This window comes from Heterocephalus glaber, unplaced genomic scaffold (assembly GCF_053883595.1).
Source record: "Heterocephalus glaber isolate CG9 unplaced genomic scaffold, H.glaber_assembly_v1.0 deba00000331, whole genome shotgun sequence".
Taxonomy (NCBI): domain Eukaryota; kingdom Metazoa; phylum Chordata; class Mammalia; order Rodentia; family Bathyergidae; genus Heterocephalus; species Heterocephalus glaber.
The window spans coordinates 56,073,160-56,087,203 of record NW_028258142.1 but is presented as its reverse complement, the minus strand read 5'-3'; the positions used below and the strand labels follow the sequence as shown (position 1 = coordinate 56,087,203).

The 14,044-nt window shown below is 41.6% G+C and overlaps 1 protein-coding gene across 1 annotated transcript in view; it reads left to right on the top strand.

Moving 5' to 3' along the window:
- The window catches only part of LOC147830144 (laminin subunit alpha-3-like), a 184,926-nt gene that overhangs the window by 143,006 nt on the left and 27,876 nt on the right, over positions 1-14,044 (top strand). Inside the window, exons 14-19 of the mRNA XM_087188732.1 lie at positions 340-477; positions 2,547-2,593; positions 3,411-3,510; positions 4,107-4,159; positions 4,383-4,488; positions 5,152-5,251. Of these exons, the coding sequence (XP_087044858.1) occupies positions 340-477; positions 2,547-2,593; positions 3,411-3,510; positions 4,107-4,159; positions 4,383-4,488; positions 5,152-5,251 (544 nt within the window). The remainder of the gene's footprint in view (positions 1-339; positions 478-2,546; positions 2,594-3,410; positions 3,511-4,106; positions 4,160-4,382; positions 4,489-5,151; positions 5,252-14,044) is intronic.

Here is a 14,044-nt window from a genome sequence, read left to right as displayed (position 1 = left end):
CACCCCCAAAGGCCCCACCCGCCACCAGCCACTTACTGAATACAAAATGAACAACAGCAAGAAGAACAAGCATTTATGACAAGCATTGTCTCGGCTCTTTCAAGTATCATCTTACTCGGTCCTCACCAGGATCTTATCAAGTAGTTCAGTTCCATTCCTGAGAGGGGAAGCAGAGGCTGAGATCTGTCCCACAACTGGGATTTGGCTCCCAGTCTATTCAGAGTGGAGCTGGAATTGGCGTTTGGGTCTTTCTGGCCCCATCCCCGGGCTCTGCCCAGGACCCTTCCCTGCCCCTCCCACTCCCTGTGCCCAGAGTCTGATCAAGCTCTTTTCACCCAGCCTGCCAGTGTTCAGCCCTGGGATCCTGCTGGACGTCCTGCAACCGGGTGACTGGACAGTGCGATTGCCTGCCTGGGTTAACGGGACGGCAGTGTGACAGGTGCCTCTCAGGAGCCCCTGACTTCCCCCAGTGCCAAGGTAGGGACATCAGCAGAATGCTGTCGGGGGGTTTCTCTGAGGGCATGCAGCCAACCCCCCCAAAGGAGCCTATAAATCCCTTGCAGATCCACCCTGGTCGCCCCCACCTGTTTGAACCAGTCTGCCCCTGTTTAAATCCATTGAAACCACACACATTTGTGTCCTCAAAGAATGAGAAATGATGTGTTTTGCAGTTAAGTTTAAATCTGCGTGCATTGCAGAGTTGGGGCTTTTGGTGGATACGGCAGTTCTCTGAGCACAGCAGTGTGGCACTCGCTGGCCCTGAACTAAGGCGCAATGCTGTCTTCCTTGCTGGCTTTGCTGTGAGCCTGAGCTACACTGGGATCTTTCCAGCGGACCCTCTGACTGTGGCTGTTTGTGTGCCTCTCTGCTTGGTGCCTCTGCCCTCTGGGGCACTGTGTCATTACACCTGAGCACAGATGCCAGGAAAGGGGCCAAGCGGCTGGGAAAAAGTGGGCCAAGGAGGAGATGGAAACAGACCGAGCATGAGTTGGCCATGTTCTGTGACAGAAGGGACAGAAACGCGATGCCCACCTTCCTCCCTGAGCCCCCTGTTGTGGGCAGCCTCTGGGGTGTGTCAGGAGCTGCTGCCTGTTGTCTGGGGGCCTCTTGCTCTGCTGAGAAGAGAAATTTGTGGAGGCTGACCCAGGCTTTCCCGCCCGAGAGCATGGTCTCCTCAGCCCTGTCCCTCTCCTGATTGATAACACTCGGAGCTGTGCTGTCCAGAGCCCTCTGCAGACCCAGTTTCCCAGAACTTGCCAACCTGAATCCCAGGACCAGGGTTTCCTGAGGGTGGGAACCACAGGCAGTGGTCAGAGGGGGTACTGACCCCTGAGAAGGCCTGAGGGTCCCAGAAGGCGAGGGCACCTCAGGGCGGGCTGCCCTGTGTGGGGCTCAGGGAGTGGAAGGAAGCGTCGCAGCAGAGGCTGAGCAGCCAGGGCCAGTGGGCAGTGCTGTATGCGCACCTGGTGTAGGGACTGTGTATACCATGCTGGTCCTCAGGGAGGAACCCAAGGCTGGGCAGGGCCGTGTGGGAAAGGGAGCAGGAAGGTCTCATTGACTAATAGAGAAAAATGCAGGAGGGGTGGAGAAGGATTGTTGACTAACAGAGAAAAATACAGGGGAAAGAGGAGGAGGAGGAGAGACCAAATGGAAGTTGAGGTGAACAGAGACAGAGGAGACAGGCAAAAAGCTAAGGAACAATTTGTAGAAGAAACTAGATTTGATTGCAGATCTATATAAGATATGATTTGAAAACCAGGCTCTGAACAGGCTTGCCTAACCTGTTTGCCATTGTAAAGGCTGTGTAATAGCGACACTGAAACATTGGCCCTGCTCCACTTGTTAAAGAGAGATTTCATTAGGCTTGTTGTGCTATGTTGACAAAGGCAGGAATGCAAATAAATTGAGTGTGGTGTGTGTGTGTGTGTGTGTGTGTGTGTGTGTGACTTGGGATCAAGCCCAGTCAGTACCTTCACAATGAGCTATATCCCCAGTCCTTTTTAATTGTTAAACTGCCCAGGCTGGACTTGAACTTGTGGTCCTCCTGCCTCAGCCTCCCAGAGTATTGGCATTACAAGTATCCACCACCACACAGTGGCAAACAAATTGGCTTTATAAATGACTTTAGCACAGGTATAGAACAAAATGCTATAATAATTAAAGAATCAACTCTCGGTTAACTGAAAACTGAACTAAGAAATTCTGTGACTGGACAAATTAAAATCTCTTGGTACAATACTGCCCTCTACTGGACGACCCTAAAGATGTTCAAAATTTTACATTCTAGTCTTCAGTTAGATGTTTTATTAGGAGACAGGGAATTGAGTTGTTCAATGACAAAAGAAGGACCAATTTGGGAATTAAGAATCATCAACATTATTCAGCATGCCTATCTATGAACTGCACACAAAGTCTTTGCCACCCATTTATTTAAAAATATAAATATAGCCTCACTATTTTTAAAGACAAGCAAAAGTTTTAAAATGTGAAATATCAAGACAAAGTCAAACTGCCAGACATTGACAACATTTCTGAACCATGTACAGGTTTCGGTGGAGGTTGTGACCCAGCTGGAACCGCCAGCTTCACATCGGTGAGTAGAATTACAACTCTATTATTTGGACGCTTATTCGACAATAGCCACGTGGGAGCTTCTTGAAATTAAAAATAAATTACAAGAAGACCCAAGGCCAAATTTCTTAAAGAGGTCTGTGTTCTTTTTCCAAGTGCATAGATGATTTTTCATAAGCCAAAGAATAACATTTATTGAAAATTTATTTAAATGTTATATTTCCTGTAGGTTACCCTGAGGCCCAGGGTCCAGCAGTGGCTTTACAAGGGTAATAAAGTTGGCTGTATACAAACAGATTGCCCCACCGTTCCAGTACTGCAGGCACATATTGTGGTATTCTGAACAATTTTCTAAGGCCTGGAGAGGTTCCTCCGGGCAATGGGCAATGGGCAGACAGTGAGAAAGAGGTCCTGGCATCCTTAATGTGAGACTCGATTAGACAGAAGCCAGGCAGAGAATCTTGCTTTTTACCAAAGCACTCTCTGATGTACATCATTCTTTACTGATTCCCAATCTGTTAAGCATTTGGATATTTGTCCATTTAAACGTAGAGTCTACAGCAACAGCATGAACAGACACAATGTTATAAATAGGAACGATATTTACATTTTTCTCTCTTTCTGTATTGTCCAATTTCTTCTTAACAATAATGTAGATTATGTGTGCAGCAAGTAAATGAATAAAAGAAAAGGAAATTAGAAGACTTGTTGAAATCAATCCCCAGATATACTTCATTTACTTTTCATGGGCAGAATAAGGCTCTGTGACAAGCCTTTGCTCAGAATGCACGTTTGAAAACAGGTCTTAATTCCACTGTTAATTTGATTTTCCTTTAAAGGGGCATTGCCAATGCAAGGATCACGTTGAAGGTTCTACTTGTAATGTCTGCAAGCCATTGTATTGGAATCTGGCCAAAGAAAACCCCCATGGGTGTTCAGGTAAAGTTCCTTAGAACACATCATCACTTCTTATCTTGTAGCTTCTTGTTACACAAAAGTTATTTGTTGAAGCAATTCAATCTCTGAAATTCCATGAAATGTTTTTCCCATCAAGGCGTTTATGTTCTGTTCCCATATGTATGTTGTTGTATATGAAGGCAGCTACTTGAAAAATGCTCTTTTCCCCTTTGCTTTTATAACCTACCCTTTTTGGCTTAATTTAAAATTTATACCTGAATTGATGCCAGAATAATAAATTGCATTCACTGAGTTAGGGGTACTAAATGAAGCGAGTATCTTTAAATAGAGTATATTTTCATGCCAGCACACCAGCAATGACCTTGACATTGGGCTCATTTTAAAAATCCCATGCCGTTGCAGCTTTTGTCTCGGAATTGCCATAAACTGTGACTCCTAGATGGGTTGTATTGATTGACCTGCTCTGCTCACTCCAGAAAAAAATCCAATTTTAGGTGCAGCCGTGTGAGCGGCAGTGCTGCTGACGTGTGCGGGAAGTGCATGTGCTGGGTGGCAGGCATTTCAGGGACCCGTCCACGGTGTAACCTTGTTTCAAGGACACTTTCTTATCTCCACAGAGTGCAGGTGTCATGAGGCGGGAACGCTGAGCCAAATTGGAGAGTGTGGACAGGTAATGTGGGCTGCTTTTCATATAAGAGTGGCAGAACATTGTCGCAGTCATTACTGGGTTTCCAGGGGAGGAGATGGGCACCCCTCTGGCTGTACACTCATGGTCACCTTTTTCAGATCTGGCAGCCTTGCTTCCTATTGGACAATGAGCCAGTTCTCAGTCTTGAAGATGGCTAATTCTGTAGCTCTTCTCAGTTTTTCTCATTGGGCTCATTGTTCCACAGGGAAATGGGGCCTGTCTCTGCAAGGCCCATGTGACTGGAAATGCCTGTGACACCTGCCCTGATGGATATTTCACTTTGAAAAAGCAAAATTACTTTGGATGTGAAGGTAAACCTGCCCAATGGGTCCTGAGGCAAGCAGAGGTGAAGGACAGAGACTGTCAGAGACGTCTTCTCAGGCCTGATTTCTGGAATAGCACTGAAACATCCAGTCCTGGGATTTGGCCACATATTCAGCAGGCACAAGTCATAGATCAAAAATGGAGCTGCTTCAACTTCTCTCTTACGAGATCACCATTGGTTTAATTATTAGCAAAAACAATTGGGATGGGAGGGCACCTGATTGTGTTACAAATAACAGCAATGCTTAATCATTTTAAAGCTGTATTTTGTATTATCCGAAAAGCCAGTGTTTTAGAGACGGGGTTGTATTACATAATGCCCTTGCAGGAGAAGTTGGCCCATAAGGATACTCTTGGCACCCCGTCTGCTCCTTAGCGCATGTTGTTTACAGTAGTGCTCCTGGCACTGTCACCTTTGCATGTGACACTGGTGACCACCCTGCCTGCAGTCATGCACTTCCAATTTAGAAGCGGACTTTTGGAGGTTCAGGCCATTTTCCCTTAGGAGTTTCCTGAATATTTCAAACCCCTGCCAGATATAAGATCTGACAGAGGAAAGAAGGTCATTAGCATTTCCTTCTTGCAAAGGGAGGGAGACCTTTTCCTGGAGGTGGTCAGATGGGTAACGGCATCTGTTTCCTGACTTTCAGGGTGTCAGTGTGACGTTGGTGGGGCACTCACTCCCACGTGCAGTGAGCCCCACGGGGTGTGCAAGTGCCGGAAGCACGTGGTGGGGAAGACATGCCAGAGGTGAGTCTCCAGGAGGCACCCCCATGTCCGTGTGCTGGGAACTGTCTTAGACCTTCCCCTCTGTGGCAGGTTCTGCCCTAGGGGTCAAGCGCAGAAGAAGCTGTATGGCATAACCTGCAATCTGGACCTTTGTCTGGGAGTTAAGTAAAATAAGATGTAAGGTTGCTCATAAAACCTACACTTACAGGTTCCCGGGTTTGGATTGGACAGGTGCAAAAAGCCAGGTGGGCAAGTGACAGCTTGGGGAAGCTGGGCACAGAGGCCACTTCCAGCTAGGGGGTTGGGGGAATAACAAGGGGTGGCCCTCATATGCTCAGGGGCCATTCAGCTTCTGCTTCTCTGTGGGACCCAGGAGTGAGGGAACGGAGAGGGCAGGTGTGTTGCAATGGGAGGTATAAAAAAAAATCTTTCCAAGTGGGGACGAAGCCCCTCCTCTCTTGCAGAAGCACCTGAAAACAAACTCTGCAAGCAAGGAGCGAAGTGGAGACTGAGACCCAGAGGGCTGTAGGAAATATGGCCACACACTGCCTCTTTGCCTGCTGTGTTTAGCAATTTATATGTGGCGTGTTCAAAAACACAGTGAAGGCTGCTGCTGAGTGCCATCTAGTGGAAAGGCAGGGATTTTCATCACCAGAAGCTGCACATGGAACCTTAGTAATAATGTGTGTGTGACAAGTTTCAAATTGTTCAGCACAACCTGTCTGTTGCGGGCTAAGGTTGAGAGGAGGTGAGTTGTAGTGTGCTGTAAATCATGGATCACGAACAATGCATTTCATTGGAGTAGTGCAGTAGTACTACTTCAGATTCCAGCTTCTTAAGAAATGTCACGGGAGATGAAATGGGTCTGTGGTTACAATGCTGACACTGAAGTTCAGAGTTGTCCATGGAAATCACCCAGTTCTCCTTCTGTGAAAAAAAAAATCATGTCCATCAATCAAGATCCAACATCAAGATGATGCTGACAGTGTTTTTGACCTTGATGGAATTGTGCAAACTGAGTTTGTACCCAGGAACGCTAGGGTGAACTCTGCATACTGGAAGGGCTTATTAGAGTGTTGGAGAAAATGGCCTGAGAAATGAGCAAATGTTTTCATCCTCTGACATGACAATGCTCCAGATCACATATCACTTCCAGTACAGCAATTTCAGTCAAATAAAATCGTCACTGTGTGTCCTCATCCTCCTTATCCACTGGGCCTGCCACCATGCAACTTCTGGCTCTTTCCCAAAGTCAAAAATGAGCATGAAGTCCACCTCTTCTAGCCCAGAGGAAAGGGCTTTTGGGCTGCGCTCTGTCCCGCTGCTCCCAGCCCCTGTCCCACCTCTCCCATCTCAGAGAAGGTGAGCCACATGGGCGCCAGCAACACCCCCCTACCCCCCAAGTAGAAATGAGAAGACCCTTAAATAAGTCTCAAAACCAGACTTCCAGATCACCTATAGCAACTCCAAAGGGAAATGAGATGGAACACTCTGATACTCAACCACCTGGACCTACTAAACTGGCAACAAAAGGGGATCTGGAAGAAATGAAATCAGAAATAATTTCTCAGATAACAGGAGAGATTGTGCTCCTAGTGCAAGACATGATTAATAAATCTAGAAAGGAGCTGAGGAACATGATGGAATCCCAACATAGGAAACAAATGGAATCCATAAAACAGATGCAAATAGATTTCCAGAACATGAAAAACTCCATTGAAAGTCTACACAGCAGAATGAGCCAATGTGAGGACAGAATTTCAGATATAGAAGATAAGATTGCAATTAATGACCAGGAAAAGAAAAATTGCTTCAAAATTATAAGGGAACAAAAGAAATCAATCCAGCAGCTACCAGACAATGCAAAGAAGAATAACATAAGACTGATTGGAGTCAAAAAAGAAACAGAAGAGAATGCAGATGACATTAAAAAACTGTTCACAGAAGTAATGGCAGAAAACTTCCCAAGCAGGGGAAAAGAACTTGACATACAGATAAGTGAGGCATATAGGACTCCAAATAACCTTGATAAAAAAAATCTACACATAGGCATATAATTGTTAAGATTCCAGAAATTCAACAGAAGAACAAAGTTCTACAAGCAGTTATTTCAAGAAAAGAAACAAATCACATACAAAGGAAAGCCCATCAGAATCACAGCAGACTTCTCAACACAAACCATCAAGGCAAGAAGAGCTTGGAGTGACATATTCCAAGCCCTAAAAGAAAACAGCCTCCAACCCAGATTGATGTACCCTGCAAAACTAGCTTTCAAAATGGATGGAGAAATAAGATACTTTCATGACAAAGAGCACCTTAGGAACTTCATGAATACCAAACCAGCACTCCAAAAAATTTTACACAATATCCTAAGAACAGACACTGGGGATCACAACCCCAGGAAGCAAAGCAGAATGAACCCATCTGGCACAACAAGAAATTAAATGTAAAGGGAGAGAACCCAACAAAAAGAAAACATCATGGCAATGATAAGTCAATACATTTCAGTTATAACCATCAATGTTAATGGTTTCAATTCACCAGTCAAAAGAAATAGACTGGCAGAATGGGTCAAGAAGCAAAATCCAACAATATGCTGCATACAAGAAACACATTTAATTCAAAAAGGAAACTCATAGACTGAAAGTTAAAGGGTGGAAAACAATACTCCATGTGATGGGAACCTGAAAAAAAGCAGGAGTAGCTATCCTCTTGGCAGATCAAGCAGATTTCAAATGAACACTGTTTAAGAGAGATGAAGAAGGACACTACATCCTTGTAAAGGAAACAATCCAAGAGGAAGAGATGACAATCATAAATATCTATGCACCAAACACTAGTGGGCCCAACTATATAAAACAAATACTAATGGACATGCAAAGTCATATGTGCACTAATACAATTGTAGTGTGGGACCTCAACACCTCACTGTCACAAATAGATAGATCAACTAGACTAAAAATAAATAATGAAATACTAGAACTCAATTGAACTCTTGAACAAATGAACTTAACAGATGTTTACAGAGTCTTCCACCCCACAAAATCAGAATATACATTCTTCTCAGCTGCACATGGGTCATTCTCCAAAAGAGACCACATACTTGAGCATAGAACATATTTAAGTAAATGCAAAGGAATTGAAGTTATCCCCTGTATATTATCAGATCATGGTGTGATGAAATTGGAGATCCATAGCTAAAGAAACTGGAAAAATTTCATAAACACGTGGAAATTGAATAACACACTTCTGAATAACCAATGGGTCACAGAGGAAATTACAGAAGGAATCAGACAGTTCCTTCAATTAAATGACAATGACAATACAACATATCAGAATCTATGGGACAAAAGGAAAGCAGTCTTCCGAGGGAAATTCATAGCAGTGAATATGCATATTAGGAAAACAGAATGAGCCCAATTAAACAACCTGATGCTGAACCAAAGAAGACCAGGACAACCCCAGAGCTCATACAAGGGAGGAAATTATAAAGATCAGAGGAGAAATCAATGCAATGGAGACTAAGAGAATGATACAAAAAAAAAAATCAATGAAGCTAAGAGTTGGTTCTTCGAAAGAATCAACAAAATTGACAAACCCTTAGCCAACCTTACCAGAAAAAGGAAAGAAAAGGCCCAAATGCATGCAGTTAGGAATGAAAAGGGTGAAATGACAACAGACCCAGCAGAAATACAGAGGATCATCAATACCTACTTCCAGAACCTATACGCCAATAAGATGGACAACACAGAAGAAATGGACAGATTCCTAGATACATATGAATTACCAAAGTTGAACGAAGAAGACCTAAAAATTCTAAACAGCCCAATATCAACCAATGAAATTGAAAACGTAATTCAAAACTTAACAACTAAGAAAATCCCGGGCCCTGATGGCTTCACTACTGAATTCTACAAGACATCTAGAGAGGAACTACTGCCACTACTGTTTAAACTCTTCAGTGAAATTGAAAGGGAAGCAATACTCCCAAATTCATTCCTGGAAGAAAGCATCACCTTGATCCCCAAAGCAGAGAAAGACTCAACCAAAAAGGAGAACTATAGGCCAATCTCACTAATGAACATAGATGCAAAAATCCTTAATAAGATACTGGCAAACAGAATGCAGAAGATCATCAAGAAGATCATACACCCTGATCAAGTGGGATTCATCCAGGGATGCAGGGATGGTTCAACATATGCAAATCAATCAATGTAATACACTGTATCAATACAGCCAAGGACAAAAACCATATGATTATCTCCATAGACACAGAAAAAGCATCTGACAAAATCCAACATGCATTTATGATAAAAACCTTACAAAATATTGGAATAGATGGTCTCTACCTCAAATGATAAAAGCCATCTATGAAAAACCAACAGCCAGTATCATACTAAATGGTCAAAAACTGAAAGCCTTCACACTAAAATCAGGAACAAGACAAGGATGTCCACTATCACCACTCTTGTTCAATATAGATTTGGAAACATTAGCCACGGCAATTAGACAAGAGAAAGAAATAAAAGGAATAAAGATAGGAAATGAAGAAGTCAAATTGTCATTATTTTTTTCCCCCATTAAGTTTATTGGTACATTTTCGGTATACAATACAGTTGTATTCATCATTGGAATCTTGTACCATTACATGAGTCTCTTGGTTCTTATTTTTTTTTCCCTTCTCTTGCCCTCCCTTCAACCCCTCCACCCTTCCCTATTTGCAAAGACCTCGTTTCCATTTTTTTCCTCTTCTCATATTTTTTTCCTTTCTCTTTTTTTCCCTTCCCCTACCCCTCCCAGTTCCCCTGCTCTTTTAGACCTTTTCTTCCTGTTACACAATATCAGTTGAAATTTTTAAAATTACAATATCAAGATCTAGGAGACATTACCACAGATTTTACAGAATTTAAAAGGATATAGAAACCATATTACAAAAATCTTTTTTGAAATAAATTTGACAACTTCTAAGAAGTATCTTGGAAGATAAATTAATGAAACTAACTCTGGAGGAAATATAAAATTTGAATAGCACCTATTAAAGAAAGTATATTCCTAGCTTGAAAACTTACCTATATGACAACAGCAAGCTCATAAACATTTTAACTGATAAATTATATCAAACAATTAAAGAAGAAAAAAGGAACACTTCTCCCCTCATATTAGGAAATCAACATTGTGCTAATCCTAAAACTGGATAAAGATACTAGAAGAAAAAAGTATGAACATAGATAGAAATTTGTTTAACAAAACAAACTATTGGAAGTCAGATCTGGCAGGATGTAGAGAGTGGTTTTGTAATAGGCATGGTAGTGTTGGTTCAGCATTGGAAGATCCACCCCCAAAAGTCATCATTTAAACAGAGGAAAAGAAAAAGCCATATGATCCTGTCACTAGTTGGAGAAAAAGTATTGGACTAAATTCTATAGCTGTTCATGGTAAAAGATATCAGGAGACTAGAAGCAGAACAGAAACTTCTCAACAGATTAAAGACAAGTACTCCATACTTCCAGCAAGAATGGCTTATATAAATGGAGAAGATACAATGCTTTCTCCTTCAGGTGGGGAACAAGGACAGCTATGTTTACTCTTTATCTGTCCATTAAACTTTGAAACCTAGTCCCCACCAAAATAGTCTGGCAATAAAATGATACAACTAGGATAGGATTGGCATGGCAGAAGCAAAATCTTTATATGTAGATGAAATGATCATCTACAGAGAAAATACTAAGAAATCTCTAGGAGCCCCTAGAACTTGTACTTGAATTTAGCAGGATTAGAAAACACAAGGTATATATAAAAATTCAGGTCTGTGTATACTTGCTATAATTTAAAAGTTATGTAGAAGTACAAAGGACCTAGAAAAGTTTTTAAAAAAACAGTGCTGGAAGACATTTAGTACCTAATTTTAAGACTTCTTCTAAAGCTACAGCAATCAAGGCAGTGTTGGTGTAAGGAAAGACATATAGATCATTTGAATAAAACAGAGAATCTAGAAATAGAACCACACAAATATGGTCCACTGAGTTTTGAAAGATTATTTAACATTAGCATTTTATAGAATATAAACTCAATTCAAGGGCCGAGGAAGAGATACTGTTTTCAGCAAACGGCACTAGAACACTTGGTATCCATATATAAAAAATTAACCTCAACCCTTTTTTTCCATACATGAAAATAACTTGAAGGGGTCTATGAACCTAAATAAGAAAGCCTAAAAGTATAAAACTTTAAGAAGAAATTATAAGGGAAAATATTTATGAATTCAGGGTAGGCAAGAACTACCTAGAATACAAAAAACATGACGTATAAAAGAAAAAAATTGATAAATGAGATTCCATCAAAATTTAGAACTTTAAATGACATCATTAAAATGAAAAGTAGTCCTTAAACAGACCATATTTACAATGCTTATAACCTATGACCAGAATATATAAAGAATTCTTAGAGCTCATTAGTAGACAACCCAATTAAAAAGTAGACATGACAAGATGATAAATAGCCAGTATAGCACAAGGAATGGTGTGCAACTAATAAAAAAATACTAATAAAAAATACTAATAAATAATAAATACTAATCAGTACAATAATAAGATTGAATTATACACTCATTAGGGAGATTAAGTTAGAAGTTTTAAAAGCCTTGTCATGACTTTTTCTTTTTGTTGGATTCTCCCCCTTTGTGTTTAATTTGTCATGCCCAATGGATTCATTCTGCTGGGTTTCCTGGGGTTGTGATCCTCATTGTCTTTTCCTAGAGTATTGTCTAAAATTTTTTGGAGTGCTGGTTTGGTATTCATGAAGTTCCTAAGGTGCTCTTTGTCATGAAAGTATCTTATTTCTCCATCCATTTTGAAAGATAGTTTTGCAGGGTACATCAGTCTGGGTTGGAGGCTGTTTTCCTTTAGGGCTTGAAATACATTACTCCAAGCTCTTCTTGCCTTGAGGGTTTGCATTGAGAAGTCTGCTGTGATTCTGATGGGCTTTCCTTTGTATGTGATTTGTTTCTTTTCTCTCACTGCTTGTAGAATTTTGTTCTTCGGTTGGATTTTTGGAATCCTAACTATTATATGCCTATGTGTAGATATTTTTTGATCAAGGCTATTTGGAGTCCTATATGCCTCACTTATCTGTATGTCAAATTCTTTTCCCCTCCTTGGGAAGTTTTCTGGCATCACTTCTGTGAACAATTTTTTTATGTCATCTGCACTCTCTCCTCTTTCTTCATTGACTCCAATCAGTCTTATGTTATTCTTCTTTGCATCATCTAGCAGCTGCTGGATTGATTTCTCGTGGTCCCTTACAATTTTGAAGCAATTTTTCTTTTCCTGGTCACTAATTGCAGTCTTATCTTCTATATGTGAAATTCTATCCTCACATTGGTTCATTCTGCTGTGCAGACTTTTGATGGAGTTTTTAATCTCTTGGAAATCTGTTTGTATCTGTTTAATGGATTCCATTTGTTTCCTATGTTGGGATTCCATCGTGTTCCTCATATCCTCTATATTTTTATCTGTGTCCTCTCTAGATTTACTAATCATGTCTTGCACCATGAGCACAATCTTTGCTGTTATCTGAGTAATTATTTCTGATTTCATTTTTCTCAGATCCTCTTTTGTTGCCAGTTCAGAGAGTCCAGGTGGTTGAGTATCAGATTGTTCCATCTTGTTTCCCTTTGGGGTTGCTGTAGGTTATCTGGAACTCTGTTTTTGAGGCTTGCTTATGTGTTTTCTCATTTCCATGGCAGGGGGTGCTTCTGGCGCCCACGCGGCTCACCTTCCCTAGGGAGCTTCCTTCCAGGTGCTGGGACCGGCTGAGCTTCTCTGCCCTAGGAGCCTGGGATGGAGGCGGGGACCTTCCTTCTGGGTTCTGGGCCCAGCTGAGCTTCTCTGCCCTCTGGGCCATGAGCAGCAGGACTCAGTACCATGGTCTGGTGGTCCAGTGTCCTCTGCATCTTTGTAATGTGGAACCAGGTGGCTGTACAGAGGAGCGGTGGGGGGGTGTCCAGTGGATTGTTGCCAGGGTGCAGGCTGACTGGGCATGTTTCATGAGACTTGCGACCTCGGTAGGGTGTGCCTAAATTGTCATTATTTGCAAATGACATGATACTGTATATAGAAGACCCCAAGAACTCCACCAAAAGTCTTCTGGACTTAATAACCAAATTCAGTAAAGTAGCTGGTTACAAGGTCAACACACAAAAATCAATAGCTTTCCTCTACACCAATGACAGACTCACTGAGAGAGAAATAGGGCAAATAATTCCTTTCGCAATAGCATCCAAAAAAACTGAAATACCTAGGAATCAATCTAACAAAAGAAATCAAAGACCTCTTCTCTGAAAACTATGGGACTCTGAAAAGAGAGATTGAAGATGATATCAGAAAATGTACAGACATCCACTGCTCCTGGGTAGGAAGGATCAACATAGTGAAAATGGCCATACTTTCAAAACTTCTATATGGATTCAATGCATTTCCAATTGAGATCCCAACAGCATACTTCACAGACCTTGAGAAAACAATCCAAAAATTCATTTGGAACAAGAAGAGAACCAGAATAGCAAAAGCAATTCTAGGTAACAAAGACATGGCAGGGGGTATCACAATCCCCAACTTGAAACTATACTACAAAGCTACTGCAATAAAAACAGCATGGTACTGGCAAAGAAACAGACCAGAGGACCAGTGGAACAGATTAGAAGATGCAGAAACAACGCCAGACATACTCAGCCATCTCATCTTTGATAAAGGAGCCAAACACCCTCACTGGAGGAAAGATAGCCTCTTTAATAAATGGTGCTGGAAAAATTGAGTT